The sequence below is a fragment of the Gossypium hirsutum genome, chromosome A01 (assembly GCF_007990345.1).
Source record: "Gossypium hirsutum isolate 1008001.06 chromosome A01, Gossypium_hirsutum_v2.1, whole genome shotgun sequence".
NCBI lineage: Eukaryota > Viridiplantae > Streptophyta > Magnoliopsida > Malvales > Malvaceae > Gossypium > Gossypium hirsutum.
Window position 1 is genome coordinate 20,192,819 of NC_053424.1, and position 24,666 is coordinate 20,217,484.

At 32.7% G+C, this 24,666-nt stretch overlaps 1 protein-coding gene across 1 annotated transcript; it reads right to left on the reverse strand.

The window, feature by feature from the left end:
• Window positions 1-22,962: 22,962 nt before the first annotated feature.
• Window positions 22,963-24,312, reverse strand: LOC107917366 (acyltransferase Pun1). The gene is made up of 2 exons (XM_016846724.2): window positions 23,810-24,312; window positions 22,963-23,704 (listed from the first exon to the last, which is right to left on the reverse strand). Exons 1-2 carry the CDS (start codon window positions 24,310-24,312, stop codon window positions 22,963-22,965), a joined length of 1,245 nt encoding a protein of 414 aa, XP_016702213.2.
• Between the last annotated feature and the right edge of the window lie 354 nt (window positions 24,313-24,666).

Here is a 24,666-nt window from a genome sequence, read left to right on the forward strand (position 1 = left end):
AGGTTCCTTACGAACTTATTATAAATTATCTACATTTTTAGAGTTTTATGCATCAGTTGAAGTTTGTTATCAGAGATCTTATGTCAAAAGCATTTTATAGAATTATCACATTTTTTAGCTAAAGTAGAGTAATTCTAACACTACAGTATTTTTCTAACTATAAAGCAGAACAAAAACAGAAGTACTTACAAGATTGGCACCGAAGACTCGATAATTCCCACAAACTCTTTTATCAAAAAATTACAAAATTTTGAATCTTTAAAACTCTTTGTCATAAATTTTTTAACCTAAAAACCACAACTCGAGTTTTGAACCTAGCTCTGATATCACTAAATGTAACATCTCAAACCCGACCTAGATGTTATGGTCAAATTCTGAGGAGCCACATAAACCTAACAATATTAGGGTAAACGCAATTAATAAACTGAGCTCTAATTACGTTGATCCACCCCAAGGAAACATGCAAAGTGTGAGCTTACAAGCTTAGTGTGCATATTGTCACAAATAAAAAATTAGATGCATAAATATTGCAGAGAATATATCAAATTATGCTCAGATACAGATTCTAGATATTTTTCATTAACAGGTCAGATGCAGAAACATTTTCAAAAATAGATACGCAATCAAATGCATATATAAGTCCTACCCCCAACCGCTACATATTATCTCTATCCATCCATGCACACCAGTTAGGGTATCAAGTACCCATCCAACCCCACACACCAATAAATGAGCATATGCCACTTTTTAGAACTAGCGCAGTGAAGCTGCCAGATAACAATATGCGATAAACCACCAGAATCAGATATATGTGGTTGAGCTACCAGATAAGGCAAATAAGTTAAACTGCCAACACTTCCTCTTTCATATCATATCCCAACATGATGCACACAATCATATTAACAGATACACTATTTACAAATGTCACACATGCATTTCAGAAGAAATCATGCATTCAGATTCATTATAACATAGATCATACATGTAAAACTCACATACCATAACTATGTTACAACATAAATTATTAACAAATATAATTTTTCGAGTCTTTTTTAAGTACTATAGACCTCATGGAAGGTCTTATTACGAATTTTAGATTTAAAAGGCCCTAAATGAAAATTTCAAGAAAATGGACCCACACGTCTGTGTGGCCCACTCGGCCCAAAAGGCCAGCCTGTGTGGCCCATATGGCCTACCTGACTTGCCTGTGTGATTCCACTCGCCCGTGTGTCCAACATGACCTACTCAAATTGCCTATGTAATCGCACACACCTGTATGCTTTACACGACCTACCTAATTTGCTCAGGTAATTACACATGCCTGTGTGCGCCCACACGATCGTGTGTCCATACGGTCTACTACATGGTCATGTGACGAGCAACAGTTTCAAATTTCCATACATTTCTTTTTCCAGATTTTCCAGACTTTTCTGGTGGTTTCGAGTTAGAAACACACACCTGAATTAGTTTTGATGTAAAACCATGAAAGAGAACACCAGAACCTAAAATCAATAGTTAAACGAAAAATTTTAGTAAAGATTTACTAGCTTCCAAGTAACACTTTGAATAAAAACTCTAATATACGTATTCTAACCCAAAAATCAACCTTTTGGGTGTTCGATTACTTACCCAAATGAACGTAGTGGTTCCTAGTACACCTAATTCACAGTCACGGAGTTTTGATTCTCTTAATCGTCACCTAACAACAAAGATTCTGCAAAATCAAACCCATGCTACAAGATAAATAACCAATTCGCCAATCAAAGAAAAACCTTAATAAAAATTTAATAGAAATAAACTTACGCATGGTTATGTGAAAGATTTAAATTGCGAAAGGTTAAGCATGAAAAAAAAAGTCCCATCACGAAGGTAATTAAAACAAATTATCAAAAGGGAGTAAGGATTAACCCAAAACAAAATGCAAAGGAGAACTAGAAAACAAGAACAGAGGAAAGAAAACAAACAACGACTTAGGGGAAAGAAGGAAAAATGATTAAAAAATGTGATAGAGAGGGTGAATAAAGAGAACGTGGGTAATTTTTTTGAAACTTAATTAATTAGTTTTTAAACCAAAAGAATCCTAACCAAATAGAACGAATAAAAAATATTTTTTCCGCTTCGCAACCATAGGGACTTGAACACAAGAACAAAGGGTAAGTTGACACCTTACTACTAAACCAATAGGTTCATTCTTTTTAAAATTTTCCAAAAATTAAATTTCAATCAGACGTTCAGAGATAGAAATAGGGACAAAATTAGCAAAAAATTCAAAAAGGATGATTTAAACATTGGATTTTAAACACACATCCCAGGTACTTAAGCACTAAAACAGATCAATTCACTTGAAAAACTTAACAACCCAAGAACTCAAAATTTTGGGGGGTTACAAGAACATACTCATAACACATCATATTGATATATTGGAAATTTGTGATTGTAAAACAAATATATAAATTATATGCATTGGATAAACGAATCTCCATATAAGGCCTTACTATTGACTTAAAGAGTGCTGCATGAATGCTAACACTCACCTTACCCATGATTCATAGAGCCTTGCGCTATCTTTGGTGAATGGAGCCATGCTTTACATTCCCTTATCTTTCCAAAGTTGTATTTAAGCCGCAATGCCTTATCATAATAACAAGGGTGATTACTCATAATCCTATGGCATGCCAACTATATCCAATGGTTTCAAGTGTTCACATTGCCAACATATCATTTTAACACATTCATGATACTCAATATAATAGGGCTCGCAATTTAGCAGAGCTCGCACAATATAGCACAGTTCACAATTCATAGTTCGCAAATCTGCAGAGCTCGCAATATCATAATTCACAATTCATAGTTCACATATATCATAGGTTCGCATAACAACATAATTTACACATAACATAGGTTTGCATAGCAGTCTAGTTCGCACATAGCATAGGTTTGCATAATAGCATAATAGGGTTCGCATAGCAATATAGCAAGGTTCACACATAAGCTAGGGTTCACACTTTTGGTTAGGTTCACATATTCAGTAGAGTTAACACATTAGTAGGTTCACACTTTAGGTTGGATTCACACATTAGGTAGGGTTCTCACATTGGTAGGGTTTGTACATTAGTAGGGTTCGCACTTTAGGAAGGGTTTACACATTAGTAGGGTCTGCACATTGGTAAGGTTTACACTTTAGGAAGGGTTCGCACATTAGTAAGGTTCACACTTTAGGTAGGGTTCACACATTGGTAGGGTTTACATATTAGTAGAGTTCGCACAATGACATGATAAGGTTCACACATCATATAGAAGTCACACAACATAGCTTCGCACATCACATAGCAGTCACACAACATAGGTTCGCACATCACAATAGGGTTCACATGAAATTATAACAAGGTTTACATGACATTTTAGCAGGGTTCACATGACATTACCTAGGCTTCCTGTAGCATGTGAACTGGTGTTTAAGTTGCAGTATACATGATCACTCACTTTAGCAACCTTACTTCAATGACAAAAACTCAAGTTAGCTTTTGTTTGCCGTTATCATTGCCTGTCGAGGCTCTCAAATGAATTCGTAATTCACATACACATCAAAAATAATACAAAGGCATTACAAACAAAAACAAACACAATTAAATCAATCTAAAATCACATATCAAAGCCTCTTAATCTCTATACCAAAAACTTAACTAGTTTTGTCGAAATAGGTGCCTATTCACTCAAATCTCATTCATAAGCTTAGATTTTGACTGCACACATCCTAAATATCATCTAATTACATATATAAACCATCAATTTTATCCACTTACATTGATCTAATTTTTATAGAAAATCAACCTTATTAGATATTTTTAAAAGGAAAACATTTGATTTGTTAAAATTACTGAAGAATTTGTTAAATCAAGATTAAAAACCTTTTAATTAGATCGAAATAAGTTAGAAATGACTTTAAAATAGAAGCTTAACTAAGTAATATGATATCTACCATCTTCAAGCCAAAAATCAACTTAAAATCAAGTGATCTATTGAAATCTTGATTAAATCATTTAAATCTCAAATTAAAATAACAACTCACTTAATTTAATCATAAAAAAGTCAGAATTTTACCTCAATTTTACAAAATCGATGAGCTATGGAGCTAATTCTAGCTAAAACATGTGAAGATCTTTTGAGAATTTAAGGATGAAAACGTGATTAATCTTCACAACTGAAAAAAGATTTTGAGTTTGCAAAGCTTACAAATAAAAAAGGATAAATTAATTTTGAGAAAAAAGCTTTAATTTGGTATTTGGCAAATTTTTGAAAGAGGGGTTGAATGAGAAGGAAAGAGACAATAGGTGGTTTGAATGACCAACCAAATTTTAAACATTGGGCTTTTGCCCCTTTGACCACCTACAGTTTCCTTCCTCTTTCAAATTGGTCCTTGGTTTCCAATTAAAATCGATCTCAAAATTATTTTTAAGTCTGATCTCGTTTCTAAAATTTGTAACAAATTAATCTCGAACTCCTAATTTTAATTTCTTCCCCTAATATTTTTAATTCTAATTATTTTAATATTTTATTTAATTAATTCCTAATTATTTAATTATCTAACCTAATTACGATTTTTGGTTTACAAACTCGATCCTACTTACCCAATTCTACTAACCCAATTTTTGGGATGTGACAAATCGTAGAAAGAAATATTTTTTTTGAACAATCTTATTATAGGTTCCGATCATATCTACTCTTTTTGACATAATACCTAGAACTACCCATAGTCCCTTCCCAACCCATAAATAGGAGGATAATGAGCTTCAACACACTCAAACCTATGTCTTTTTACATTGGCAACAATGTGCATGTCAATTGAACTAAGACTCAATCGACAGAAATATTTTAAAAAAAAGGATAAATAGTTTAACTAAATAAGAAACTATGGTTAATGTTGAATGGAATTTGTTGGTTTGTGTCAATTTTAGATTAGAATGGCGTATATACAACACAAACAGGGGGAAATATACCAAACCAACTTCTTCAACACCTCATTATCTTACAACACACATGCTTTCCTTTTTGGATCAGTTCGTTCCTTCATCTTATGTTCCTATAGTATTCTTCTATGTGAACTAAGAAACAAACATTCCACTAGCTGATATCATTGCCTCCAACTCCATGAGGTCCCAATTGCTTAAAGAATCTCTATCACAAACCTTAACATTATTTTATCCATTTGCAGGAAGGATCAAGGACCATATTTCCATCTCTTGTAATGATGAGGGAGCATACTATGTAGGGGCTAGAGTTAGCCTTCCACTTTGTGTATTTGTCAACCTCTCTAATTGATCTTATGTTTCTGGAGATTTCTGACACATTCAAGATCAATGGCGTTTATGATGATCCCATAAGCTTATGGTTGTTCCCATTTTCTTTGAGGAGTAATGAAAAACAGTGGTTGAATTCATTACTATGAGGTTCAATCACTACTTGGAATCAAATGGCTGAAAATTTTTTGTTGAAGTACTTTCTACCAGCCAAAATAGCTAAGTTGAGAAACGACATCCCTTCCTTTCTTCAATTTGATATAGAGACATTATATGATGCATGAGAGAGATTTAAATTTATAGCAATACTTATAGTGCAGGTTGGATGAACCATCCAAATTTCTCCTGGGTGGTCAAGGAAATTAAAGGTCACAACCCCCTCTGGGTTTTAAGCAACCTTATCAGCAAAAGAAGAAACTAAACCTTGAGGAGATGTTGGTTAAATTTATTTCGGTGTCAAAAAATCGTTTTCAAAACATTGAAACAACACTGAAAAATCAACAAGCATTGATTCATGGACTTGAAAATCAAATTGGACAGCTTGTCAAACTTACTTTAGAAAGACCACAAGGGAGCTTACCTAAAGCCACTGAAACTAACCCAATGGGGCAAATCTATGCAACCACTATTCGAAAAGTGAAAGTGATAGTTGAGCATGAAAAAAACTCAAAGCTAGAGGCTGTTGTGAAAAGTGATGAGATTGAAGGAGGTAAGAAAGAGCATAAGTCATTAAATAGAGAATACAAACGACAAATTTCATATTCGAAAACCACAAATTCCATATTCGGCATCATTGAAGAGAGACTGCACAAAATAAAATTATGGTAATGTTCTCGAACTTTTAAAAAAATTGCATATTAACTTACCTTTTCTTAAATCCCTTTTGCAAATGCCAAAGTATGTAAAATTTTTAAAGGAGCTGTTAACAAAGAAAAGGTAGTTAGACGACTTGTCAACTGTGGAGCTCAATGCAGTTTACTCAGTCATTCTCCAGAACAAACTAAAAAACAAACTTAAAGATTTAAGGAGTTTTACTATTCCTTGTCTCATTTGTAGTTTAAATGTTGAAAATGTTTTGTTTGATTTGGGAGCTAGAATAAATGTTATGTCTTATAAGATGTTTAAGCAACTTGGTCTTTGGGAACCCAAACCCAATAGGATGAATATTTAATTAGCGGATAGATTAGTTAGATATCCTAGGGTTTTATTGATGATGTACTTGTGAAGGTCGATAAATTTATATTCCCTGTTGATTTTGTTTTATTGGACATGGATGAGGTTATTGAGGTACGTATGATCTTAGGTCGACCCTTTTTAGCCACAGGTAGAACTATTATTGATGTGATTTTGTAAAAGTCTCTAGTGAGCAAGATGCTACTAATTGTTCTGTTAATGTTAGTAATCAAGTGGCTCAACGTTCTTTACAAGAAATCCTTCATGAAAATGTGTTGGAGTCATATTTTATTCAAAACGATAGAACTTGAGGGACAAGTGAAGAACGAATGGTGCAGCTTGACAAACTAGATGAACAACAAATGAAAGGTGATGAGAAGCCAAGAAAGCAAAATGAAGAAAGAAATGTGAATATCATGAACCAATTCAAAGTTGGGAACAAAGTACTGTCAGAAAAATCGAATCCACAAATTTTTCCTTCGGAATTTCATTCAAAAGGGTCCAACCCATTTGTAGTAAAAATCATTTTTCCATATGGTACAATTAAGGTAACACATCTTGAATTCGACACATTCAAAGTAAACAATACTCGTTCAAACCTTATTTTGGTGTTAAAACTGATAACGACAAAGAGGAGCTTCAGCTCCAAGATCTACCTTAACTGTGAGTTTTAAAAAGGGAATTCAAGCTTAGACTCTAAATATGCGCTTCTTAAGAGGCAATTCGAGTATTTTTGTGTTATTTATTTATTTATTTTTACTTTCTTAAAAATAACTTCAAAAAAAATTTTACATTCATTTTTATTTTTATTACTTCAAAAATTAAAACAAAAAATTTTAAAGAATTTCATTCATTATCATTTTTTTAAATTTTAAAAAAAATTAAAAAAATAGGGGTCACTCAACCTGGGGTGATCCACACAGCTTGGAGACACAACTGTATGGACTATACGGCTGGACACATGGGCGTGTCTTAGGCCATGTGGATACTGGAGTTAATTTTTCAATTTTAATTTTCCACACACGGGTACAGAGAGTTACACGGACTAGAGGCATGGCCGTGTGAGACACACGGGCATTTGTGAAACCGTATACCCCACACGGCCTTGAACACGGGCGTGGAAGAAGCGAAGGATGATCACACACGGGCGTGTCCTAGGTCGTGTGAAAACTGGGCTTAATTTTTATTAATTTCTCAAATGACACACGGCATAGGAGGATGTACACAGGCGTGAGAGACGGCCGTGTGGCCCAACACGGGCTTATACACGACTGTGTCTCCCATAACGAATTAGAAACCCTAAATGTTTTTTGTCTTGTCCTTTTTCTATCCACGCTATTTCCTGCACCCCTTCTCTTTCAACTGGTTTTCTTCACCACTGATCTTCCTTCTCGCCGTCGATCTTTCTTGCTTCCTCATCCTTGCCACATGCGCGGTTCACGCCACTCGAACTCTGTCCCTTCCCCCTAGTTGATCGACCAGAAAAAGAATCCCTACCTCCGAACCCCTGTCCCTTTCTTTCCACATATCGTCGTCCCTATTAGACCTTTCCCCCCATAGATCTCCGTTTCTATCAACTTGATATACATCCTCCACTTCTCACACCTATGTCAGAATCCTCGTTTCTTGTTGACCCTTCCCACTACTCTTCGTTTCACACCATCGCCAGCCAATTTCTTCTATCGACCAATACCTCCGCCGCGTGCGCCACCGCCATACGCAAAAACCCACCGTTTGGCTCTTTTCTTCCCTTTTCCTTTTTGTTTTATTATTATTCTTATTATTCTTATTACTTTTAGTTTTTTTTTATTTTTACTGTGAGTAGAAGTAGTTTTATATATATTGTAACGCCCTAAAAATAAGTCTAGTAGTTTCGGGTAAGTTTACTGGGTTCTGAGTGAAAATTGAGAATTAATCGGGTTAATTAGCGATTTACATTCTTAATTAGTTAGCTTAATTTCATCTAAAAATTGGTAAATAATATTCCAAAAAATAAAATATTTTTAGAAAATTTATTTTTATGGTTTTAAATAAATTTTGGGTAAAAATGAGTTTAATTGGGTGATTTAAAATATTAATTAAATGGGACTAATTTGAAAAAAAAAGAGAGAAATGTGTAAGTGGTTTTATAGCAAATAAACCATATTTTCAGAATTTTGGAGGGAAAGGACCAAATTGTAAAACAAGAGAAAATGGGGAGTGGCCTGATGGCAAATTCCCCATAATTTGGAAATCAGGTGGGGGTTTTCAGTTTTAAAAACTCTGCAACTACGTCACTTTTCACTCATTTTTACTTGAATTGAGAGCTTTTTCTCTCTTTTTTTTCTTGTTTTCATAAACCAAATGTCAAAGAGTAGATCTAAACATTTTCTCTCCCAAATTTATCTTTAAAATCTCTCGAAATAATTTTCAAAGTTGGGCAAAAAGTCATCCGAATTTCTTCAAGCATTTTGATTCAAACTTCAAAGTCAATTATTTGAGTTCAATTGAAGGTATTCTCATTTCTAAACTTATTTTTATGTTCATTTCAACCATTGTTTGTTAATTAAAGTGATTATAATGGATTTTCAACTTTAATTTCTTCTTTCTTGAACTTGAGTATCAATAATGATGGATCTTTAATTTTGAGCTGTAATCCAAATATTAAGAGGTTTTTATTCTTAAACCAAAATATCAAACATGTTTTATGGATCAAATTTGAGAAATTTGAATATGATCAAGAACATGGATGATTTTTTCGGAAAATTATGAAACGAATTAAATGATGGAATTAACACTTAGAATGCTTGTTATTGAGCTATAAATGAAGATTAGAAGTGGTTTGAGGTGTTGAAAAGAGAGTTCAGTTGAGGAATTTCGTATTTCGGCTTAGTTGTGCAACATCCGTAAGGTAGTTTAGAGCAATGATATAGATTTGTATATTTTATCAAATTTCATGTTTCTTGTTACTATTGTTAGTTTTTAATGCATACTTTGTCTATGTTAAAGCTCCATATCAAAGGAGGAACATGCAAATTAGAATTGAAGCTCAAACTTGCTTGTTTATTGGTGAATGATATGCAGGGCAATTTGGTATATTGGGCCTGATTATGTGTTAAATTAAAGGTTTAATTGGTGTTAGTAATGACTTAATTGCATATTGGATGGTTGGAATTGCAAAAATAGGTTTTATTTTATAAAAGAGCAAAATGACAATTGGTTTGGTAAGTTGTGTATTATGCTTTTAGCATGATTAAATTGTATGAAATAAATTGATATTTTGAGCATGAATTGCTGATTTATTGAACATTTGATAATTTCTAATTGGTATATGAATATTGGGAAAATGATATTTGCTATTCTTAATTTTATTGATGTTAAAATTGCTTAGCAACATGCTTTTACTTGCATTTTAACATCCTAAATTAAGTGATTAAACAACATATTTTATGCGTTGTATGTATGATTATATTGGAAACATTACATGGTGAATCCATTGGACATAGTTGGCATGCCATAGGATTTGTGAGTACTCACCATTATTTGTGATATTGTGAGCATATGGCTCTTGATCTGATGCTACACGGCTATTTAATAAATTAGGGGATCGACTCTATTACATAAGTCGATTCCTAATTTTTATCTCATATCATGACATAAATAAGCAGTTCTTATTTATTGTATCGGCTCAAAACCTCGCTAAATGATCTTTACGGTGCTTCCTCTATCAATTAGATATTTATCGATAGAATAAAGTATCTAGGCATATGTATATTTCTTCATATTTCGACTTCTATGAAGTTTCTTTTTTTGTTACAGTTGATAAAAATTATTTTCTAGACAATGCAATATGTAGAAAGCCTATTTTTTTCTAGTATTTTATTTACTAGCGTATTTGCTATTTCTTTCCTTTTTTTTATTTCTATAGTGGAGATAGTCGCATGTAATGACAGATCACAACCATATTATTAAAAGCTTGTGGTAAGAATGGGTTTTGTTCTAATGCTCAAAAATAATATTCTAAAGCTTTTGTATGCTTTCTATTACTTGTGTGGATAAGACCTATGTTATATAGTATATAACTTCGATCATAGGGATCAATTTCTAGTCGCATAGCTTCACAATAATTCTATAAGGCCTCCGCATAATTTCCTTTGGATTGAGTCGACATCCGTTACGGTCATCATTCGATTCAAAGAATTCTCCATTCTAAAACAGTACATGAGATTTTCACCACATACGACTCCTCCTTTATGTGCATAATAAGAATAATCCATGGAATTAAAAAAAAGGTTGAAATATTGTCATTATGAACTGAGTGGGGCTAATGTTTTTACAAGAAATCTCTAGCCAACCCTTTGGCAAAAGATCTTTTCTTACCATCAAGCGTGTTTGTATTAGATAAAAAAAAGTAAACTCCAACAATTTCTTTGTTCTCAACGCTCCTTAATTTCCAGGAATTAGTCACTTCAACAATCTTCGATGGTTATATGGGTATCCAAAGTACGAACAAGATGGATGTTCGTTCCCAACTAGTTTTCTTAGTTCTGATCCCGATAAAGAAAAGGAATCATTAATAACAAAGTTTTAGTGTTGTTAATTCCTAGGCATAGTGCTTTTTCCTCTATGCCGCCTATTGGTACTAGTGTAGTAGGGTTGACCCACAATACAGACCCATAGGTGTAACCTTTCGCTCAATGCTCAAATCAACAATTGCATCTGAGGTTACATTAATCGAGGATACACTACAGAAGGAATTGCTTAATTTATAAACTTCACCTTCAACAAGCGTAGATTTTTTTTTCAATAGCCTTTTTTCTATTCTGAATAATGTGTCATTTTCCTAAAACTGAGAGTGGTAAAGTAAATAAGAAAGAAAATAATAAATAAAATAAAAAATATATAATAATCAAATCGCACCATCTTTGTAATAAGTAAATGCCTCTTTTTCTCCTGAAAGTGTTGGAATTATTCATAATAACATATTGGCTACAATTGAAAAGGTCTTATCAATAAAATTTCCATTTATCTGCGATCTAGGCATAGGTAGCAATCCATTCTATAACTCTTTTTATTACCTCTCGTGAGAAAATAAAATGACCTCACAAACAAAAGAAGTATACAGTCTGAAATAACATAGAATTAGACCCATTCTATTTTTTAAAAAGTCTTCAAGCCCGGAGGCTAAAGAAAAAATGATTGTACACCGCTGCTCAATAACTTAGGGTGTGCTTCCAATAATTTTTTACCTCTTATTCTAGTGTGTGCTTCCGGAGGAGCGCACATGTAAGAAGGAAGTTTGAGCTTGATGCAAATAGTTAAAATATCTTCTGCTCTATATGATTATCAATCAAATAAAAAGTTATTTTATGTATCAATTCTTACATCTCCTACTACTGGTGGGGTGACCGCGAGTTTTGGTATGTTAGGGGATGTCATTATTGCTGAACTCAATACCTATATTGCATTTGTGGGCAAAAGAGTAATTGAGCAAACATTTAATAAAACAATACCGGAAGGTTCACAAGCGGCTGAATATTTATTCCATAAAGGTTTATTTGATCTAATCGTGCCACATAATCCTTTAAAAGGTGTTCCGGCGGACTGATTTGTTTGGAGTAGATAAGGGAATGTTGAGTTTGAGTCTCCACTCATCAGGTTATTTGAAGCGCTATAAGGGAGCGTGTGGTGTCGACCCGCTCAATTTGGAGGACTGTATTTGATTTGTGTGAGTTCAAAAATCGGTTTATCAAATGTATGATCACACGTTTACTTATTGCCATGGATGTATTATGCCAATATAATTGAATGTTTCTGTGTTAAAAGATGATTTTACCTGCCATGGAAAAATTTATTCTTAATTCTTGAAATAGCATGTGATGTTATGGTGAAATGTTAACATGTTGTGAGTGAAAATTTAATGTTTAATTGCTTTGATTTATGCATGATTGGGTGCAAATTACTTGATGTTTTTACTATCATTCACTATGCTTTTTAAGCTTACACCCTCACATTTCGTGTAGAGAATTTTCGGGCATAAGGAGTCAAGAAGTGAGTACAAGGGTGATCCAAGAATAAGGCTTGGTAGTGGCTTAAGAAATTTACTTTAGAGACTATATAGGGGCATTGTGATGCTTTTGAGACTAGTGTTATTTTACTTGTAATGGACATTGGACATTAAATTTTGGACTTTAATTTTAGTGATTTTATAATTGCTTTAGTGCATGATTTTATGCCTAATTGATGTTTGATTTACGATATGTTGATGAGTGTTCGTACAGTGATTGATAACACAATGTATGAAGCATGTATTTTATATTAACAATGTTTAATTGAAGCTTACCATGGTGTGGATTGCTTGCAACTAAGGTATGTAGCTTGTGTAAATTAATTGGTATTTGCTAAGTGTGTAATTGGGTGTTAAATTTTGATTATTTGTTGCATATTTGTTGTAAATAAATTAGATTGGAGATCTGTGGATGTTTATGATAATTACTTGTAGCTATTTCAAGTTTAATAGGTAAGTAAAATATGTAAAATCGGGTCATTAAAACGAATTTTTGACAAAATAGATGCAATGGGTTGCACACGGGTGTGTATCTTTTCATATGGACGTGTGGGTTTTTAGGGGTTTGATTTTTGGTTTTTTTAATCTAGTATTCTAATTTGCTTAATTTATAATTTAGTTCTAAAACTTGATTAGATTAATTGAAGCCTTTAGTGATGGGGAAACTAGGTAATATTTTAAGATTAGAATTGTAATTGTTAATATTTGGTATAAACACTCTTAATTTTTAATTTTGAAAATGTAATAAAAGTTTATAAAAGTTACAATTTAGTCCCTAATAATAAAACTTGAATTAGACATAGTAAATGAACTTGAATTAAGCTGAAATTTTTAAGGCTTGCATAATTTGAATAAAAGAAGGTTGGTAACTATTTAGAAATAAAATCGAGATAGTTTAACCTTAGGTGGGAAAATGACCAAAATACCCATTATGTTTAAATTCTTAAAAAAAGTTTAAAAAATGGTTCACAAATTGCACTCAAGAGGATTAGGCCGTTGTACTGATTGGGCAACCCTACAAGAGACACACTTGGTCGATAGAGTGTGCACACTGATCGAGACAACTCCATAGGTCTGATTTTTCTCCATCATCGAACGCACCTACTTGGAGCTTACATAAAGTTTTGTTTAACATTTTTTCTACAGCATGTGATGTCAAGAAATGAAGGGCTGTGCACTATTTCTTTCAAAATCAGTGGTACGACGCATTATCTAAGCATCCCAGACTTCGGATCGCCCTTGGACTTTATTCTAAGGAGTTCATGAGTGTTGAAGGGTTCCTCACATTATTGGACAGACATTGCTACGACTATGACACCATATAACCCAAGTCAGTCGAAGGCGACTTCTCTACCTCTGGCATTGCGCTACATCCATGCCATTTTGGAGCACACTTTGACCGGTTAGAGGGAGAGAATCGGTGTTTTGAGTCATATGATGCTTACTTTCTTTGGAGCACGGCGACGCAATGACCCTTCTATCTTGCATACTTCATCGCCCTATCTTTTCGCCACCAATCTGACCATAATAGAAAGGGTCCTATTTGTTTAAGTCTTTATGTGACTCACCTAGAGAGGTATTTTGGCTTCCTTGATATTCTGAATGTAACACCCCCTAACCCTTATCCATCGCCAGACTAGGGTTACAGAGCATTACCTTAGAAATCAAATACTAACAATTCATAATTATTCACACATAAACATCATAATTCAATTATATAGTCCCTTTATGAATCTTTGAAGTCCAAAACACGTGTTAAAACTATCAATCTATTGACCTATCTAATGTATATTCATAAGTATTTCATATATAATATTCAGCCCAATTCAATTAACTTCATTCAAACTAAATCCAATTCATACCAAAACATAATATTTTATAATCTCAACATAACATATAAACCTATATATATATATATATATATAATTAACCAATATCATCTTATATCATCTTTTACATTCACTATTAAAAATAACAAACATAAACATTCCTAGGTACATGTCATTACTTAAATAGAAATATAATTCACCACTTTGAGTTCGGGATCGACTTTGGATGCTGATTCAACGATCTGACTTTAACCTAACTTGCACACGGAAGCAAACCGTACGCTGAGTATAAACTCAGTGGTATTTCTATAATCTGAATACTTCAAAGAAAATAACATTATAAAACATACACTTTTAACCAAATATAAACATTAATCAATCAATAATTCAATTCATCCACTTAATCTTCATTTTTCATCAATAACTAATTCAAATAAATTTTCTCACTTTGATTTACATAACATTTAGCAATAACAATACTCCTTTCATGAACCTTCGGTTCATGCATTTCACTTGTACAATTCAATTCAATGTTCAATTTCAAATTCACAGTCAATACCATTCAATATCAATCTTTTTGCCAACTCATTTATTTACCCCTATTAACACGACTTAGACTTTGGCAGATACATGGATCCAACCAAAACACACTAGTATGGCACCCAGTACCTCATCGATAATTCAAAGCTTGACACCCAGTGTCTCATCGGCCATGCCGAAGTAAAGTTGGTACCCAGTACCTCATCGAATTTATTCGAAGTGATAATATGACATCTAGTGTCTCATCGACTCGAAGTCGAAGTAATTCCCTAAACTCTTCCAATCCTACAGCATGCCAACTATATCGACTCAGCATAATACAATTAATAAGGCTTCATTCACTTTTCAACAACAATCATTAGTCAATATTCAATTATCAAAAAATTCATATAAATCTCAATTCAATATTTTCATATTTCAACAACAATCAATATTTTAATCAATCACATATTCATATAATCTCATTTCAATATCAAGATAATAACAAACAACACTCACCTTAATTACTTTGTAACATCCCGATTTTGGGCCTAGTCGAAATAGTGGTTTCGAGACTACAAATTCGATGAGGAAAATTTTATTTTTATTATATTTTTATGGTCTAAAATTTTGTGGAATGATTTTGTGAAAATTTTGTTTGAAATTTTTGACGCTTGGGCACTCAATTTAGTCAAAAGGACTAAATCATAAAAAGTGCAAAAGTTGAGTTCTACATGCTAAAGGTGTCCAATTATTATGAAATTTTAAATTTGAGGTCCTTATATGGTAATTAGACCATTGGTTAATTTGATGGACAAAAATGGACATGGTTAGGCATGTTTCCAAAGTTTTTCATTAACGGTATTTTGGTCATTTAGTTATTAAAATGAATTAAAAGTCTGTTTTGGCCCCGTTTTTAATGATTTTTACGTTTTTGCAATCCCCGTAACAAGATCTATCTATTTCTACCATTAATTTGAGCTAGGGTTCATGTTTAAAAATTGACCCATGTATGAAATGCATGCATTTTGATGTCTAATGGTAGAAAATGAGTGTTGGGTGTTAAATAAATGACTTTTACTAAGCGATTTTCGATGAAAACGTCTGAAATGACCATTTTGTAAAAGTTGTAAAAATGAAATAAAAGTGTGTTTTGATGAGAATTGTGGCTTGCTATAGTTATGAAAATGGTTCGGCTAGGCTTAAAGAGTGAGGAAATTGAATAAAAATTTTTTACAAGCCTAGGGGCAAAAGTGTAATTTTGACAAAGTTTAGGGGAAAAATGTAATTTTGCCAAAATATTATTTTTGGATCAATTAAATAATGTGACTAATAATTAGACTAAATGTGATATTATAGATCAAGGAAAACGAGGATTGGACCTAGATCGGGTGAAAAATAGAAAATCGACGGTTAGGTTCCTTTTTACTATTTTGGTGCCGAGGTAAGTTCGTGTGTCAATAATATTGCAATGCTATATTTGAATTGAAAATTTTATATTATTATTGCATGAATGGCATGATTTAATATATTGAAAAGTGATGAAAGAATGGTATATAAAATTTGTGAGAACAATGAAATATGACTAGTAGCATATAAAATGTTTGATGGTTCAATTATTGATGGCTTGCTATATAATAGATAAATATATTGAGAATTTGATATAACATGATTTTTAATTAAGTTGGATAACTTGTGAAATAGTGAAAATGAAGGTAAGTTCATTTGCAAGTAAATACGATGTGTGTGGCATGTTAATTGCTTAAATGACGATTATATGATAAATGTATGCTCTTGATAAGAATATGATTTGAGTTCTCAATGTATGAAAATTTATGAAACATTGACATGATTGATAATAAGAGGAAGAAAAATCTCAATTGAATGAAATAGGATATTCGATGGATTCTTGAAAAGGAATTGATGGTAAAAAAGATCTGGCCCGGACGGGTGATCCAGTCCCTATATAGCCCTCTCGAAGAGTATGTGTAAACAGGTTTAGCCCGGATAGGTAATTCAGATCCGAGCTCATTAGAGTAAATGTCATTGTAGGGGATTTAGCCTGGACTGGTAATCCCGTTGTAAGAAAGGAGGTTCGCGGGAGTGTGCTTTTTAGAAAGGGAAAATACGAATTGACGGACATGAACTTGTAAAGTGATCTAGCCTCCTGAAGAATATGTGTGCTGAAATGGATTTAGCTTGGACGGGTAATCCGATTAGGATTTGAATTTAGCCTGGACTGATAATTCAGATCCGAGCTCATTAGAGTAGATGTCGTTGCAGGGGATTTAGCCTGGACTGGTAATCCCGACGATACTCTATGAGTTTATATTACGGGGGTTTAGCCTGGACTGGTAATCCTGCCGTCAGAGCGAGCTTTGCGGGAGTGTATACTTAAAATGATCACTTGTATGAGTTGACGGTGAATAGGATATCCATCGAGATTCCGAGAAATTCAACGAGATTAATATGAGAAATGAAATAAAAGGGTTCTTGCCATGATAAACTCATTTATGTTGTATGATACTATTATGATGCATATGAATTGTCATGTTTGGACGAGTGTTGTGCTAAGTGATATCACAGGTAAGTACTCGAAACCCATGGACTTGTGATAAGAATGAAAATGAATCAGTGATACTTATGAGAGAAATTTCATGAAAATCTTGTGATGGTATCATTATATTGTACTAAAACAATTTAGACAGCTGCAGTAGTCCTACTTTGAAAATCCACAAAAAATTGTGGAAATCGAACTAGAGACTGAATAAGATATGAAATTAAAGCTTATTGAGTCTAGTTTTACATAGAGAAAATAATTTCATATTATAAGATATATTAATTTTTGTGAGACAGGGTCAGAGTGATTTCGGGGTCCCCTATCTTAACTTTGGAATATCATTAAAAATTGTATAAAAATAATCATGGGTTATAAATTACATGCCTAAAATCCTTAATGAGTCTATTTTCAAGGGAAATATACGAGAGCATCATCTGATTCCCGTATTATGAGATAAATAAATTTTAGTGAAAAAAAGGTCGAAGCTGTCAAATAGTGAAACAAGGGAGAATTTGAATAATAAACTGTACTTATTGGCTAGACCAAAAATTCTAAAAATTTTATGGTAAGAAGATATGTGAATCTAGTTTCTAGAAAAATTAACGGTTCTAAATTTTAAGTCCCGTAGTTCCAGTTATAATTAATTTAGTGCTCGTGACTCAAGAAAACAACTTAACTGGACTTTGAATAAATAGAGAGGAATTGAAAAATAGCATGTTAATACATTGCTTATTATTTTTCATGCGAGCTTACTAAGCGTAAAGCTTACTCGCTCCTTTCCATTTCTTTTAGTGTTGTCAGATCGGCTCGGGGTTGGGGATCGTCGGAGGCAGCATCACACTATCAAGCCAATACCTTTGGAATATTGTTACATATATTAGAATTATCAAGTGAGTGGCATGTATAGGGACCTAATTCTATGACATGTGTTATTATGATTTGGCCAAATGTATTGGCCCATTTTGAGCTATTGTATATGGTCATGAGATGTGGCTCGTATTGATTATGACTTATAAGTCTAGCTAGTCATGTTATGATTTATTGTTTATGATGTGAAGATATGATTATGTTTGTTTGTCATGCATGGTTGGCAATATGTCATGCGTGTTGAATACATGTTTTATGACCATGAATTAAATGTGTAATATGGAGATAAAATAATAATGCTTTGAACATGGAAGTTTGATGATAAGTTGAAATAAATTGGCAAAAAGATAACTATGATATGACTAGTCTTGGTTTAATGTGGGAATGTGTAACACTTGCATGTTGATAGGTAAATGATATGTTTGTATCATAATTGAGGATGTTGAATGCCATTGGATCCATGTATGTGTGTGCGTGTAAGGGTAACAAAAAGGCTTGAAAAATAGCCTAAGACTTAACTACATGGGATGAGACACGACCGTGTGTCTCCACCGTGTGAGGGACACGGCCTGGGGACACGGGTATGTGGCTTGGCAGTGTGGTTCAATTTATTTGCTGACGTCATAAACCAAGAGTTACAGGCCTGAGGACACGGGTGTGTTGATGTCACACCGGCGTGCCCCTGTGTCCACATGGGCGTGTAACCCTGTTTCATGAGAAAAATTTTTAAGTTCTTCCCAGAGCTTTCCAAAGTTCTCGGTTTGGTCCCGAACCCTTTCTAAAGTATGTTTTGGGCTTCGTAAACCCAAATAAGGGATTATGTACATGTGATAGAATGATTTAAAATATGAATAAAATTTTATGGCCCAGTTTGCATGATTGTTTGTGTTTAAGTCCGGTAATGCCTCGTACCCTGTCCCAGCGTAGGACACGGGTAAGGGGTGTTACATACTTACCATACACATTAATTTAAAATACAACAAATAAAAATTATTAAATTCAGATTATAGAAATACAAACCATAATTTCCGAACTAATCCTCGTTGACTTTGTCTTTTCCTTTCTTAGCCGAGGTCTTCGGCTCAACGTTTGCTACAGAATTAAAATAATTTAAAATCATCAATACACACAATTTAACATTGAATATTTCAATTTATACAAAACTTTTGACTAAATTTCAATTTAATCCTTACCTAAACTAACTTTATTTTTACAAACTAATTCCATATCTTATTCAAATTTCCACTTTAAACTAATTTCAACTCTCTAATTTCACCATAAAACTATAATTTCAAAATTCTTTCAATTTAGTCCCTATTACTAAAACTTATGATTTATTTTACAATTCAATCCTTTATTCAATTCTAACTTGAAATTCTACCAATTTAACATCTAATTCTTCAATTAATTCAACATAAACTACATCTAAAAATTCACCAATTTTCAAAATTCTAACATAAATCAAGTAGTATTTTATTTTAGGATCCTAAAAACTCAAAAATTACAAGAAAATGGATTAAATTGACTTACCACTTGAACTTCAAACATTTAAAACCCTAATTTTCTTTTCTTTTTCTTTCTCCCTTTTTCTCCCTTATTTCGTTTGCCTTCTGTTCTTTCTTTTATTGTTTTGTTTCTTTTATTTATTTATTTTACTTTATGTTTATTATATTAATATAATATTATATTAACTTAATAATTATTATTTCTTAAATAATAAGTAAATACATATATATATTACAAATGCATAAATGTATTTATTACACATCTACATTATTTTTACCATACAATTGTCTCACTTTGATTTATTTATTTATTTAGTTATTATTATATTATATAATTAATTATTAAGTATTTACATTTATAATTATTTTATACTTATGTACATTATTTGTACAAATGTATTTCATTGTTACCATATACTTGTATTTACTTTTTACTATACAAGTGTTATGGTTTATTTTCTCATTTAATCCCTCAACTTTTCTTTAATCTATAATTAAACTTTTACACTTTGTTCAATTTAATCCTTAAACCTAATTAACCTTAATTCAAGCTAATTCTCCTAACTAAAACCTAATTAATCATACAACTAACTTCCTAAATATTTTTAATAAATATTTACGAATCTATTTCATGAAAACGATGACCCAAAAATACACTTTTCGATTACCCGACTTTCGGGTCATTACACTGAAGCAGACATCCTCTTTTACATTAGTTGGACAGCTGATCCTGCAAGGATTATTAATTATGAGTCACATGAGGATGATCAAGCAATAGCATGAAGTGGGTCCACCTCAATGCATATTATCTCATTCCGACCCTTAGGATGAGCATGAGGAGTTTTCTGACGATGGTCCTCCTCACCATGCGGACCCACCTCGTTCTCCTCCTCTGAGTCACCCTATCGCTACTCCTACTATTACACTCAAAGACCTCTCCAAGCGATTTGACTGATTTAAGCAGCAATGCTTTAAGCGGTTCGACAGCATCGACGCGGATTTACATCAGATTTGTCAGCACCTTCATATCTCTCATTCTGATTATACGGCACACCATCTCAATGCCTCTCATGACGACAATCACTGATCTGTTTTGTTTTTCTACTTTATTTATTTTTATTTCTAGTTGTACTTTTATTTTTATTTTTTTGTTTTGTTTTTTTTTGTTTTGTTTTGTTAGTTGTTTTATTTTTATTGGTGCGACGGCTTTATTTTATTTTTATTTTGAATTATGCTGTTATTTTTATTATTTTGATGTTTGTTTCTATTCGAGTGTGCAATCTCTTTATCTTATTATTTATTTTTGTTTCTCTTCTTATTAGCTTGCTCGGAAACATGCACTACATTTAGATTTGCCCTAAATTTTGGCTTTTTCACTATTCTGGCAATTTCATCCATATTCAAGGCAGTTTCAATTCTCTCCCTCTCTTTTGATATTGTGCTTATTATGTAAATATCTTTTTGTACATTGAGGACAATGTACATCTTAAGCGTGGATAGGTTGTTTATATATTTGTGATAAAATCCCTAAATTATTTGTTGTGCTTAAGTAATTTTCTCATACCCTCCATTAGTTTCTATTTGGAATTTTTATTGATGTTGTTTTGGATTTATTTGTGGATATTTGCGCGTTGATGTATTTATACTTTAAGTCACGAGAGAGTCAATCATGATAAATTGTTTTTCATAAATAAATATTCTAGGTTGTCTCCCTGAATTGAAGTATTATCTTGATATTTTAAATTTGCAAGTTTGACATCAAAACCTTCAACTTTTTATAAGATTTTGAGCCTATAAAGCATATATTTATTCGTGTTCATTTTATTTTTAGTTGAGAGTATGTCAACTTGATTTGTTTTTCTAGAACTTGCTTCGACTATGCATGTCAAGACAACATTATTGATTTGATATACTGAGATGATAGAGGCACTTAGGATTTAACCCACTTAACCTAAACCCTGTTGATCCTAATACATTTTTTTCTAACTCGTTTTTATTAACACATATGTATGTTGTAAAATTATCCTCGTTATTGACTCCTTTTTTGTCGAGATTTGATTTGGTTAGTTGTCTAACTATGTTTCTTTTTTTTGAATTGCTGAATTTTATTTTTGTTCTAAAAAAATCAAAAATTAAAAACAATGAAAATGAAAAAAATATATATTTGATTGAGCTTGAATAATTAGTTTGTAATTTCTCTTAATTCAGCAACTGATTATTTTTCTAGTTGGGTAATTTATCAACTCGATCTCGATTATAACTGACTTTTTTGACCTTTTTAATATCCTTAACCTAAGCCCCATTACAACCTATTATAACTGATTGACCGTAATTTGTCGTTTAGTAAAACTAAATTTTAGTTATTAAGTTTTTAATAGTTAGGCATTAAATATATTATAGGGTAAACTATAAAAAAAAAATTAATTTTACTTGACTCAGATTACATTTTAGTTATTTATGTTTGAAATGTTACATTTTAGTCACTTACGTTATCATTTTGTTACGAGTGATAGTCCAAATAGGTTTTATAAGATCAGTTTCTCTAACTTGCAGATTTGGTATTTATAATTTCTCTAAGTTTTAATACTTTTATAAATTTTAATTTTATTATATACATTTTATTATTTCCATCAATTACATATGTTAATAATGTATTTGATTGAGTTAGTGTCACAAGTTAACTTGATATTAGCTCAAGATTGATGACAATGATAAATAATTTAAATACACATTTGTGATTTCACACATACATGTGTGATAGGTTTTCTAAAATTCTTTAATGATTTTGAGATTATATTTTTAGGGCTTTTTCAAATATTATTATAAAATTAAAGTAAGTAATTTGATTGTATAAATTCTCTATAAAAAAAATTGTATTGATTTTCTTATTTCAAGGGTTAGTTGTCTTCTTTTAATTTACTATAATTATTTTTTATCAAATCTATTTAATATTTTTCAATTAATAATTTTTATAGAATTTTAAATCAATAAATTAAATTGAATACATAGATGATGTATAATAATTATTTTATGCATTTAAAATTTAAACCACAATTTAGAATTATCATAGTACAAGCTATTTTCAATACAATTTATTCTCTTCCAATTTATCCAGCAATGTTAATTCTTTATTGCTTGTTCTTGTGTATATATCATCTCAAACAGATTAACCCACTTTCAAATTTAATGGACTCTGATCCAAGATTCCAAACGCACGTAGCTCCTGGTTTTGCTCTAGCATAACCATGTGCTGCTCCTCCAAGAACACCCGTGCTTCAACTCCATTTCCCATTTTTGTATCCATTAGAACAATCGTATTCACCATCCCAATTTCTGAGTTGCTTTCTGTGGCGCAGGTAACCCACGTAGGCTTTCCCCACCCAAAATCTATCTCATAAAGACCAAAGTTGCACCAACTGCTAAATAAAATAATATCAATGTTATCATTTGTACCCTTACCTATCTCTTTCATGTACTCGCAATATTTAAGCAATCCTCCATCTCCTTGTAGGGCGGGAATAAGATCACCGTCTATTTTTCGTATTTCTTTCCGTAGATGGCAAACCAAGTTATCCAACTCGGTCTCCTTTGCTGTCACTAGTGCTGCTGCTAAGCATAGGAAGTTTCCCATTGAATGTTTTGGGATTTGTGGTCTTGCCCTTTGACGAAGATTCACTATATGAGTTATAAGAGTTGACTTCTGGATGTCGGATTTTGCTTTGAAGGTAGCCTTGATACACTTGCTGAGTAGGGCGGAGACAACCTCGACTCGTGTTGGATCTGGTACACTTGAACTTGCCGTTTTGGCCTTCAGTGCAGCTATTGCTGAGGCATCAAAAATAATTCTTCTCGACTTCCATTTTCCTTTTTTGACAAACCGGCTTAACAGTGCTAAAAAGGTTGCCTCCCTGGGGTATGCCACACTCTGTGGGAAGACAAGAGAGGCGTCGAAATTCGGACATGGAGCTTCTTCACCACATTTGCGAGTCAGTGCAGCCTAGCTGCTGATAAACTTGGTAGCAGCAGGTCCATCGGCGATTACGTGGGAAAGAAATGCACCAATAGCAATGCCACCGCATGCAAAGGTGGTGACTTGTATCATGGCTATATAACCCCCTGCAGTCGTCGCTGTCCATGTAGGTTCAGCGGGGAGGAGTTGAGAAACATAAGGTGAATCAGTGAGGTTGAGAAATTCACAAAGTGGACGGTTAACTCTAGCCTCTACGTAGTAAGCTCCCTCATCGTTACAATCTATAGAAAGATGGTCCTTAATCCTTCCAGCCAAGGGATAAAAGAGAGTTAAGGTTTCTGATAGAGATTCCTTAAGCAATTGTGACCTCCTGGAGTTGGAGGCAGCTACTGGAATGCTCCTTTCTTGGTCCATATAAAAGAGGACCATAGGGACATAAATTGAAGGAAGGAACTGATCCAAAAAGGAAAGCATGTGTGTTCTAAGATGAGGGGGTGTTGGAGAAGTGGGTTTGATAAACTCTTTGGAAACTATTTCGACCACCATAACCATTTTCCCAGGCCGTTAAAACTGAACTTTTGACAAAACGCAACTTTAGAAAGAAATTTAGCTTCCAAATAAAACAAAAACAAACTTGAAAGTCAAAGAAATTAACAACTAACAGAAAAGCCGCCAGAAAGCTTAGCAATTGTTAGTACTAAGTGTTTCTATACTTTCAAGAATTATAACTGAGTAGGATGATTACAAATGAATAGTAGATCTCTATTTATAGTTTTTCTCCCCAGGAAATAGTTTAAATTAAATTGATAGCTACAAATTGATATGGTTAAAGGGATTTTCCAAGATCCTCTCTTATTACAAAATTAAAGTCAATCTATAAATTGAGATTTTTAAGGATTT